Source organism: Strongylocentrotus purpuratus, unplaced genomic scaffold, assembly GCF_000002235.5.
Source record: "Strongylocentrotus purpuratus isolate Spur 01 unplaced genomic scaffold, Spur_5.0 spur5_scaffold_3, whole genome shotgun sequence".
NCBI classification, from domain to species: domain Eukaryota; kingdom Metazoa; phylum Echinodermata; class Echinoidea; order Camarodonta; family Strongylocentrotidae; genus Strongylocentrotus; species Strongylocentrotus purpuratus.
Window position 1 is genome coordinate 17,288,081 of NW_022145609.1, and position 12,467 is coordinate 17,300,547.

Sequence of the window (12,467 nt, forward strand, 5' to 3'; positions counted from 1 at the left end):
TGATTTTTGTCACTTGTCATTGAAAAAAGGCTTTGTGAAACGGGCACCAGAAACCTTAGAACCTAGCTGGACTGGGAATCGAACTTAATAACCGAGTAGAATAACAGAAAGAGATATAGTTGGGACGTTTGTTCTTTTGCTGATGGGGATCATTTTTTTTCCTTCAAATATGTCGTGTATACGGTGTTGACTTGTTTTGGTTGGGTTTGGTTTGAATTATCAAGGGTGGAAAGGCAAGGCCACTACGCAGGTCGCATTCACTTATATGCAATGTAAATGCAGGAATTGTGATATGTTTTCATGGAGTTGATGTGGCATTACCTCCAGGGAGAGGTCAAAATGGTTGGGAAATAGAATTACCAATGCCGAAAATGTGGCCAAACACTTCTTCGATTGGGAAAAAGCTGATCAACAAAAAGGGACAATACTTTATACGAAAAGCTAATAAAAAGGCTTTAGACGACGAAGAAATCGGTAAACTCACATTCCATAAGTATGTCTAGCACTATTCCATGTGATTATCATTAGAAAACCCGTTTAATACCATATTCAAAGTGATGTTTGTACGGTATGTAATGTTTCCTATTTAGGTCATGTCTGTGCCCGTCTTATAGTGTCCTGTCTATTTCTTATAAATATCATTATCATCATTATTTAATTATTTGTTTAGACTACGGGCTGACAACATTCAGAAACCAGGAAGGATCGCAATCAAACGCAGGAGGGTACAGATCGAAAGCCATGCAGGTCTATCTTCCTCCTGAAAACAGAAGTAACACGTACACCCTCGTCACACAAGCTACGGATGTATACAGGTATGAAAAACAGCCTAAAACTTCAGCCAGATCGGAAGACGCAAAGAGCGTAATGGATCAGTCACACCGACGAGATCGACACCAGGCCGACAAAAGGCCGAACGCTCAATTAAATTACCCCAATTGTCAAGAATTGGTCGATCTGGAGTTGGTCTGAATGAGCTTTCACGGTGTGACTGACGTTTACCTGGCCGGAGTGCTGAGTTTTGCCAACGAGCCGCTAAGAGAAATCTAGAGAGAAAGTACAATCTAACTAAAACAATGTCTATTCCAAAAGGTCTACATCATACATGAAGATGATAGAACCTTTGTTATCATAAGCTATGGATGTATGAACATGATTGTGTTCAAAACGGCCTGAAACGGCCTGGATAAAACACAAGAGCCGTTGTGAGTGTTATTTGGCGACGGGGAAAGGAGGGGGGGGGGGGGGATAGGGGATTATGACCGAATAATCGAAAACTTCCTTGATAACGCAAATGTTACGATGATTTTCGTTGTTGTTAGATTGTTAAGTCCCCGGAATTAAAAAAAAAGGGACACAAACACATTTTAAGTGCTACGTTATTACTAGTTAGTTGAGTAAAGTGTCTTTGTTGCTATTCATGCTATATCTCTCCCCTCCCCCTCTTTCTTCTCTCTCTCTCTCTCTTTCTCTCTCTCTCATTCATTTCCCGTGATACCATAGTTATGGAGTAATTCTTGTCGAGATTGCATCCCGAAACGAGGTGATACCAGAAGATGATTACCCGCTAGATGAGGCGTGGAGACCGCCCCTACCAGATCTAGAAATCGGAGATACCACTGATGATGAGAGGTGCCCCTGTCCGGCGGACTACCTTAGCGTAAGTGATCACCGAAGGGCGCGTACGCAAGGGGGGGGGGGGGGGTAGTTTTGGGGGTCTCAATTTTTGTTTATATCTTCGCCGACAAATTGGCTAAATGATCGAAGGGTAATCTTGCATTCGTGGTAGAACTGCAGTGATTATATTGAACTAATTACTACGGTGGACCTTCGGTTATGTGATCGAGGGCGGGGGGGGGGGGCAATTCATTGAAATTGTACATCCAAGGAGTCATTTTGAAATGTTGTACTTAGATGTGCAAATTAGGGAAATAGGCCGTTTGGTCATCAATTCTGCCACTGCATGAAGACACAAGTATGTGTCCCCTGTCCCATACCCATTGATTTGTCATTGAATTGATTGCCCGGTTTGAAGAATAATGTCTTTGATCTTGATCTTTCCGGTTTATATCGCAGCTGATCGAGCGATGTTGGAACATCAACCCCGCACAGCGTCCTCACTTTTCGCAGATCCGACAGACCTTGCACAGCATCAACCCGAGCAAGCTGAGCCCTGTCGATCTGATGATGCAGCTCATGGAGAAATACTCACGCCATCTCGAGTCGATTGTCGCCGAGAGAACGCAAGATTTATTGCTGGAGAAGCAAAAGACAGATAGACTACTTTACAGTGAGTAGTACCCCTCGCGGTGAATTTACGTTTCTTATACAACCAATACTTCTCAAATAGGTCTACAATCTATTTGGTCTACTGTTAATGTTAGGAGTCTAATTCCTAGAATGTCTGATGCCAATCTTGTCTACTGTCCATATGGTCTAATAATCATTTTGATGATCTTTATTATATATGATTAAATGAGCATTATTAGACCATATAGAAGTAGACTTTATTTGGAGATTAGACCAAATTAATATTAGCCTAAATGGTCATTAGGCCGAATGTCTAGTAGACAAAATGCTTGTTAGACTTTGTGGATAGTAGACGGGCTGTGTGTAAACCATATGGGAATAGACCAATTGGGTAGTAGACGAACAGGTTGTGAGCAAAACGGCAATAATTCCTCCTGGAGTCTCTCGTATTTTATTATGGAAGATGTTATAAAGATATTAGTATTAGCTGTTAAAATCTCACTTTAGGTCTCGAGGATGGTTGATGCACGAGAAAGTTTGTGGATGTGTTGAAGTGCCTATTATATATATAACGCGGTACCCGAATTCACCTTGTACCACACATGCTCCTGCAAAAATTGCCCAGCGATAAATTCCTACACTGACCGAATTCCGAACGTCCTAACCTTAACCCAAACCCTAACCCTAAACCGAACATAAAACCCCATGGCAATCCTAACCCTACTTTTGACGAAATGTGCCCTGAGAGAAAATGGTGAGTTTCTCTGTATCATGCCCATACGTCTGTATATCTAGTTTAGTTTGATACTATTACTGTTATTGTTGTTGAGACATTTTCCTTTTCAATTCTATTTCTGAAGCCTACGATTTGAAATCAGACTGATAACAGTGTAATTCGATATGACGAAGAGAGTGAAGTGCGGCTTTCAAGGCCATTTTTAAATTATCGACCGCATGCCGTCTCATTCAAATTTCGGAAGAAATATCATGTTGGACCGCAAGCCTCATATTTCAATAAAATAATCGTGTACCGCATATATGCTAAGGAGCGGTTAATAAGTTGAAGATGACATTAGTTTCAAATTTTATTTTAGGAGCGGTTTCGTTAATTTACATGTAGTATTTTAAATTCAGTGAGTACATTTGAAGTGTGGACATAAGAGCTTTGTTTATTTCGGAAAAAGACCGCATGTCTTCGTTTTATGTTTGAATATTTCCCTCAACGCTCAAAATATACAGTGCGTCCCAGAAAAAACGAAACCGAGAATTATCGATGTTTAATCATAACTTAATCACAATTATAATTGACAAATGACACATATTTGTAAAGATTAGATCCTCCTCTTTGATTTGATACTACTCGTATAATGCATATTTCACGCATGAGTGATTACATTTAATTTGAAGAGAGGAAACCAAAAAGTCATTTGGTGAAGGGTATCTGAATTTCAAAGAGAAAATCACATTTCCAGAAAGTCGAGTATTTGCCCTTTCCTATGACACCTCAATCAGGAAAATGAACCAGGAATAACAAAGTTCTGTTTGTTTAAAGTAGTGCTTGCATTTCCGTAATTGTATTAAACAAATTCGTTTTCACTGGCTGACTGCCGTAGCAACAAACGGAATAACGAAAAGACTAACTCCGTTTCGTTGACAATCAGTCATGCATGAAGTCTTTCGTCTACGGGCCAGTTCTCAACTCTATCTTTAAGCCCACTATCTTGTCTCGCCCTGTAGGTATGTTACCACAGCCTGTAGCAGACGACCTGAGGCAAGGCAACATAGCTAAGGCGGAACAATATGAATCATGTTCTATTTTCTTCAGGTAAGAAAGAAATATAGGATAGTGACTCTAGTTTAGATACTACCGTGTATTGAAAATATAATGACAATTGGACTATGGGACTAACCCTATGGTGTGTCTATGTCACTTAACACATTCATATGCCAGGTGACTGCAATGGCTTTAATTACCAAAAGAAACAAAACTCTGAGCTTATTTATCACTTTCAGAATGCTTATTCTAAAATGCATAGAGTTGAAACTTTTAATGATTCAGAAATGTTGAGCTATTAACGGGACCTTTGCTAATGTGCTACAACTTTGATTTTCTGTTTGGCCCAAATAGCTCCCAATGTGAATGTCTACACACAAGTATTAGCTTCTCAACTCCGTATGATTATATCCTACATCCAGTCCCTTAGTAACGTGCCGTTTTATTTCAGTGTAGAATCGGTTGAAGAAAACGGGTGCAAGCATGCAACCCTGTGGAACGCCATTTGTGATTCGATAGTTAGACTCACATTATCTCCTGCTATGGACATCGTTTATCGTTTCATCACGAAACAAATTGACCGAGCTAAAGACCTTTCGCACATGCATTTATAAATACAAACTAGATTGAAATCACTGAATCTATCCAATCTTTTCATCCTGATTTAAATCCTATCTTTTAAATTTTACAGCGATATTGTAGGTTTCACAAGTCTTTCCAGTACGAGTTCACCCTACGAGGTGGTAGCACTGCTCAACAAACTCTATGTCACATTCGACTCCATTATTGACAACTATGATGTCTACAAAGTCGAAACCATTGGCGATGCATGTAAGTTTGTTTGTGATTATTACCTCTACTATTTGTCCCCGTGTCACTGATTGAGAAAATTCGTTCCAGATGCCCAGATTGTCTACCCCCATTGCGGATAATGGACCTTGTTACAGATTGGACATAATGTGTTAATTAACACATCCAATAATGAGGTACACCTATTTCCCATATATGCAGTGTTCGTAACACTTCTACATCTACTGCTACTGCTACTATCAATGCTACTACCCCTCTTCCTACTACTACTACTACTACTACTTCTACTTCTTCTATTTGTACTACTACTACTACTACCACTACTGCTACTACTACTACTACTTCTACTACTACTTCTACTGCTACTACTACTACTCCTACTACTTCTACTGCTACTACTACTACTCCTACTACTTCTACTACTACTTCTACTGCTACTTCTACTAATATTAATATTACTACTACTACTACTACTACTACTACTACTACTACTATCAGTGCTACTACTACTACTACTACTACTGCTACTTCTATTAATATTAATATTACTACTACTACTACTACTACTACTACTACTACTACTAGTTCTACTACTACTTCTACTACTACTGCTACTACTTCTACTGCTACTACTACTACTACTACTGCTACTTCTACTAATATTAATATTACTACTACTACTACTACTACTACTACTACTACTAGTTATACTACTACTTCTACTACTACTCCTACTACTTCTACTACTACTTCTACTGCTACTTCTACTAATATTAATATTACTACTACTACTACTACTACTACTACTACTACTACTATCAGTGCTACTATTACTCCTCCTCCTCCTACTACTACTACTTTAATATATTTATACTACTACTACTACTACTACTAGTAGTAGTTCTACTACTACTTATACTACTACTTCTACTACTACTTCTACTAATATTAATATTACTGCTACTACTACTTCTCCTACTCCCTTTTCCAGATATGGTGGTATCGGGAGTCCCGAAGAAGAACGGGCACAAGCACGCGGGAGAGATCGCCAGCATGGCCCTCGATCTCGTCGAAGTATGCGAGGAGTTTATCATCCCTCACCGGCAGGATCAGAAGTTAAGGATTCGAGCGGGAATCCATTCGGGTAATAAATTTTACTTTTCTTATTATCTTGCAATGAACTAAGCTCTAAATTACAATGTACACTGTATATTGTATGCATCGAGTAACTCGAAGGCGCGATTATCATGCAAGGGTATTCTTATTTATTTCTGTCTCCTTTCAATTGTTTCTGCATACCTTTTTTTCTTTCTCTCTCTCTCTCTCTCTCTCTCCATCCATCTCGCTATCACACATCCTTTCTTCGCATCTTTCTCTCATTAACACATACTTATAAAAGCTATAAGTATATTTCGTTTACTCCATTCATTATATATTTCAACATATCCATATACTATACAATGAATTACATGATTGATATGGACTCAAGTAATGGTTGTGTTAATGCATTGTTTTCTATGTTTTGTTTCTACTGCAGGTTCGGTAGTAGCTGGAGTAGTCGGCCTAAAGATGCCTCGGTATTGTCTCTTTGGAGACACCGTCAATACAGCCTCTAGGATGGAGTCAACGGGAGAAGGTATACACATTCACACATTAAAGTTGTTACAGACGTAAACTTTGGCCTTAAATCATGTAAATGTTCAATTTTCTATGCAATTCAAAATCGAATTTCAACAAAATAATACGTCTATGTTTTTGAAAGATAGGCTCTTAATATGATTCGAACCTTGTTTCTGTAATATAAATCTTATTTTCACTTACCATCTGGTATGTAACGATCTTGACTCCGACGAGAATCTGGTACTGCCTCATATCTAGATAAACGGCATCTATATCCATTATGAAATTCCAAATCACATAAAAGCACAACAAATTATCAAACTCCAGATCCTGTTGTTGAGTTACAGTAAGTCAGTAGTAAGTAAGTAACCATAGTAACGCAGCGATACTCCAGATTGTAGTTGGTGCAAAAAAAGGTTCAAAACAGTGATGAAATTAGGAGTCCGTCAACTATATCCTAAGAAGCTGAAGTAAGATTAATGTGGTGACTTAAGATGTTCTCTAACATAGACCATCTCACAAATGTTTTAACGTTTCATGAACGATTGTTTGATGAATAGTAGACATACACTGATGCTGCGATGGCTTGATTAAGGGTCAGCTCACGCAAGGTTGAAAGCAACAACCTTCAATCTGACTATTTCTGATGCAGGGTGCGTGTACGTTCGCAGTCATATTTTCGTACCTGCAAACATTTTGAAAAAAAACATTTGTATGGAATCACTCATCCGGTTTAGTGACTTCAGCAACATTGACGTGATTACATAATCGTGGTAACATTTACTTCTGTCATAGACCAGTTCACTAATATATTCAAATATATGGATGTTTCTTTCGTTTGAACATGTTGACGTATTATTCCCTTAACCTGTTCTTAGTGAATGAACTTAAATACTAGGAATCCTGTCTGTGTACATGACCTGTTGCTTTGTCGGGCAAGCCTCGGACAAGCTTTCAGGTTGTCAAGAGTAACCTTTGAGTAAAATGTATGCATACAATATCCCGGTTTACTGACCTGGCCTCGTCATATTCCACAACTATTACAATCATAACCAAAGTGAATAAGTTAGTCACATGTGTTAATTGCATGAATAATTTCCTCTAAATAATGTTCAGAACCTTAACTTTAGTATCAATTATATACTTGAACACATGCAGTATACTCTTGTCATAATATGTAATGTTCATCCTTCAAACATTTCGAGATAAATTGCACTTAAATCAGAGTGAAATCACAATTATCCCAACAAAAAAATAGACGAGATCTTTACAATTAAGTCAAGACCGTGTTTATTATTATTCGAATACAACATATATCACACAAAGCAGGTCCTTAAGCAATCTAAAAGCCCCTCCAAAGTGGTGGGAGCCCGAAATTCGTCAACAAATTGAAATCAAGTACATTCCTTTTCCATTTTTCTATTTTTAGCGCTGAAAATCCAAGCAAGTGACTTTTGTGTGAACCTCTTAGAAGAGCTTGGTGGCTACACCATAAGAGAGAGAGGGGAGATGCCTGTCAAGGTAAGCAGAAAAACAGGGGTGTTGTTTAATTAGGGGGATGTAGAGGTTTTACAACGCTCCTTCATTCCTACTAAATATTATACGCCAGACCGTTGCTGGCATGTTGGAAATGTTCAACCCGAGGGGGAGGGAGGAGAGAGTCTAGACCACATTTTGTATATGTGACATTGGTCCAGTCCGCCCCCCCCCCCTTAAAAAAGAAGGAAAAAAAAGAAAGTACTATGAAAAAATACAAAGCTTCGAGACGCCCCGATATTGAAGATCGGTTTAAAGCCTCAAGGGGCGTTATCTCTATTTAAAATATTACGAGACGGCGCCTTTTAGCACTAAGAAGACAGGATTTTTTTATTTGGGAGAAAAAGAAAAAAAACAAACATTGCAAGTCTCTTGTCACTAAATCGATATAAATTAAACACACATTTTCCCCCTTCAATCGTTAATGTCTCCACTCATAGAATGGAGTACATTAATATATTAACATTCAAGGTAGATTGTGTGTAGATGTGGGTAAATGATTGTCCAAGGTGTATAGTTGTCAGTTCCTGGGACCAAAGATCATCAATGGTTTCTCAATTCATGCAGGGCAAAGGAGTCATGGTCACATACTGGGTGGAAGGCAAGACGGAAAGGAGAAGCAGTGACTCGGACGACATCAGAACAGAAGCTCAAATCATCGACTTATCGCCTTCACCACACCATCACCAGCCCGAACCAGAAGAGGACCAACATCGGCCGCCTCCGGTACAACGACAATCAACCCTTAAAAACAATTTAACCGCCAACAGCGTCAACAGTGTGTATTTGGACGAGGACGATCCGGCGAATAACAACGTCACGGCGCCGTTGCGCGGGCCGGAGAACGGCGACGCCATCAACATGGTGAAACCCGGGCTGAAGAAGCCAAACTCGCCATCAGGCGGAACCAGGAACAGCCATATATCACTTCCGGGTGAGCTTATAGATTTGACCTCTGAGTGCAATCAAGGTTTTGTCGGGGACCCGGAAGAGACGGGTGCATGCAATAAAGTTGGATCGAAAGAAAAGTCTAACATTGCTGAGGATATCTTGTAGAGGTAGAAAATAATACGCGTGAGGGGACATTTTGAGACACATTGTAGTCCTTTTATGAGGAAGGACTGTCGAAGTGATGAGGAAAATGAAATGAACATTTAGAAAGCTTTTTTTCTGGAACGATGAAACGCTCTGTATCAATTGAAGGGTGACACTTTCTTACTGATCAAAGCAAATACAAAATCTGTGTTCTAGTGGTCTTAGTGTGCGTTCACAATATGTAGATTGAATGTATTCATACCTTTTGCCTGGAAAGTTTTTGTTATCTATCACTTCATTGGCATACAGAATGAAATATATCTAATGTGCAATAAATCCTAATAGAAATATTTCAATATAGCCTTATTTATATCATCTTTAGTTACAACGAAGCTAAGTTGTATGATTTATATTATTAAAGTTCGTCATAGCAACTACAGTATAACAAATTTGACCTCTCTCCTTTAAATAACCAATCAGACGGGAAACCTGCAAAAATAAGTAAGTGCTCGGATGTTTGAAGCTAGTCTAATTTGTTTTTATTTTCCCCTACTGTTATCAATAATTGGTTAAAAACTTAGATTTCATGTGTAAGCCTGATTGTATTATATTGAAGTATTTGATCCACACAAAATTGTTTAAATGTATTCCCTGCATGACCCTTTGATTTCTATAATTTCAGTTTACAACGCAAAAAATGCCACACGTTATTTCATTTATTTGTTATTGAAATGTAACTAGATTATGCATGTATCAATGAAGACGAATCTCAATAACAATGAATTCTAACTTTGAGGTAATATCACACTTTTTGTAATATCATAGAGAATGTCACATGAGGTTACCAAAAAATGACCGTACAATGAATAGCACCACATGAGATAGAAAGCTTTTGTCTGTTATTAGTCGGTAAGGACTTGGTCTGGTCATAAATGCCCCAAAATAATTATACAAAATTAAAATATAGAATATAAAAATAAACGAAAATGACGAGAAAGTTTGCTTTCATTCATACATGCATATTAACATTTTAAAAATCGCATTATTGTCGTTGTTTTCCACGCCAAGACAAGTTTGTATTGTTTTACTCCCCGCGTGTTTATGTGAATAAATAGTTTAAACATGATTCATGACGATTTACTGACTGTTTTAAAACCCCAGTTACATCTAAGTATATTCATACGATATTGTTCCTACTTAAACACTGAATTGTATATATTCGAGATGCACTTTTCATAGCTGAATCACCACTTTACCTTTTATCCCCACATTATTTTCCACTATTATAGATACCCACTCCAACAATTTTTCTCTGCCAGGTATTATATATGTAAACTTTTGATTGTCGATGCGAGATCAAAGGATATATATTTAAGTGATCTCCCTTTCTTTCAGCTTGCGTTCTGCCATAGGTCCACGAGATCTATCTCTTAGTGCCGACTTTGTCAATAAATATAATCAGAAGTACAGTTTTCTTTCTTGCAGCTCCAGATATCACTGTTTTCTTCTTCTATACTAACACACGAGCTTATTCAGTACTTTTCCTCTTCGAGCAATCTCTATTTTAATGTCTTATTTACTCCTGTCTGTTACTTCTTTTACATGTGTAGCAATGCGTCAAATTCTTTACTGACGTACATGTTTCTGCAGAATACCTTTTTTCTTTACCAGTATAAAATTTCTGTTAAGTAGACCTTTTCTGATTTGGCTATAAATGATATTTCGTATTGCCTTTTTGTCAAAAATACTAGTATTTCATAGATATTTCAAAGACTACAATTTATGTAAAAAAACAAATACATTCAAACATCCATTGAAAAATATCAATCATACCATACATTACAATAACACACTGCCATGAATTTATGTAGTAACGTTTAAAGGTACTAAACTGAAAATCGTATCAATATATCGAGTCTACCTAGTGGCATAAAATTGTAAACATTTACGAAATTTACCTTTCAACATAGTCATTTTGCTCCTCGTATTCCAAACTCAATATTCACGCATTTAGTATTGATTTATAGAACTGATGTGACTTGAACTTTTTTTCACGTCTGGCGAATTATTATCATTTCAGAGCAAGAATACTGAAGCATAGATATATGATGTTTAGCATACCAATTGAATATGAAGCTACAATGTATTTATAGCTAAATATACACACATTGCTTTTTTACTTCTACAATGTGCTTTTGTCTAGGAAGAATGCAATTGATGATCAATAAAATAATACTGCTGTACCGAGTAAAAATATGTGTCTTGAAATTTGCTTTGCTTTTAATTTCGCATGGTGAATGGGTAATAAAATCTGCGGCATGAATATCATTTTCCTCTATTTACTTTTAATTCGTTGCATGATCATTATCTAATCATGTGTTGCATGTCTAATCCTTTATGTATGGTGATTTTATGCCTTAATTAATGTTAATTGATTGAATGAACAAGGTATATGAAAATCAAGGAAAGCAGCTATAATTGAACCGGCGATCTTGCTTGGACAATGTTTTTATCATATTCATCATGATATCTTTCATTTCTTGCCATGATTTTTTTTCTTCAGTGCTGAGCAATTCTTCCATGTTTTAATCATTATTAATAAAGTGACAACGTTGAAATCTATTGCAATTTCAGGAGAAAAAAAAACCTTGGATATAACAAAAGATAATATTATTGGTGATTTGGAAATATTTTTTCAATTCTGTTAAATTTTGTTTTGTTCACTTAAGAACACTTATCATTACATATAAAATGATTGTTGATACAAGTAGCATTGCAACTTAACTAACATTGAAGAAAGCACTTAACATATTTTACAGTTCATTCCAATACTCATGTTAACATCATGCACGCAATAATCTTTGCACTTTCGTAAGATACTAACACGCATGATTTACATTATTATGAATGGTACAAAGCAGGAACCACTTGTACCACGTAAATTCTTGTTTCAGAACTTCATGCATGTTCACTTCATGGTTCATTTTATTTCTAATAACTTTCCACCTTCAGGTTCTGTAGATGACCAACAGGACGAGTCTGAGACAGCTTGCCTAATCCGTGAAAGCGTACTCTAGTGGCGCCAACTATCGTTATCACGTGACCCAACTGGGCCAGCCAATGGGAAACGAGCGTTGTACTGTGCGTGCTGAATACACGCAAGAAGAGCTCCGCGGACTACGTATAACTAACACGTAGCCTTTGGGTGGATAGCGAGTTCCATTATTAAAGAGACGGAAAAATACTAACCCATCATGTGATATGTTGAACGCGTTCTGCTTCTTGAAGGGGTGCATTTTCGAGATTTTAACACCGTCCACGATGTTACCAAGAGCTACATTTAATGAGCACGGGTAGTGAGAAAGTACGTGGAATAGTAATTCTTTACGCACAAAAAGGCAGACAAAAGTGTGAAGTAGGCGATAAATAACGTTCACGTAGT

At 37.5% G+C, this 12,467-nt stretch overlaps 1 protein-coding gene across 1 annotated transcript in view; it reads left to right on the forward strand.

The window, feature by feature from the left end:
- The window catches only part of LOC100889870 (atrial natriuretic peptide receptor 1), a 29,385-nt gene extending 16,918 nt beyond the window's left edge, over nt 1-12,467 (forward strand). The window contains exons 8-18 of the mRNA XM_030996442.1: nt 671-815; nt 1,504-1,660; nt 2,077-2,290; nt 3,988-4,075; nt 4,716-4,855; nt 5,826-5,978; nt 6,372-6,470; nt 7,884-7,975; nt 8,558-8,924; nt 9,506-9,526; nt 12,038-12,467. Coding sequence (XP_030852302.1) covers nt 671-815; nt 1,504-1,660; nt 2,077-2,290; nt 3,988-4,075; nt 4,716-4,855; nt 5,826-5,978; nt 6,372-6,470; nt 7,884-7,975; nt 8,558-8,924; nt 9,506-9,526; nt 12,038-12,102 — 1,541 coding nt within the window. The 3' untranslated portion in view covers nt 12,103-12,467. The remainder of the gene's footprint in view (nt 1-670; nt 816-1,503; nt 1,661-2,076; nt 2,291-3,987; nt 4,076-4,715; nt 4,856-5,825; nt 5,979-6,371; nt 6,471-7,883; nt 7,976-8,557; nt 8,925-9,505; nt 9,527-12,037) is intronic.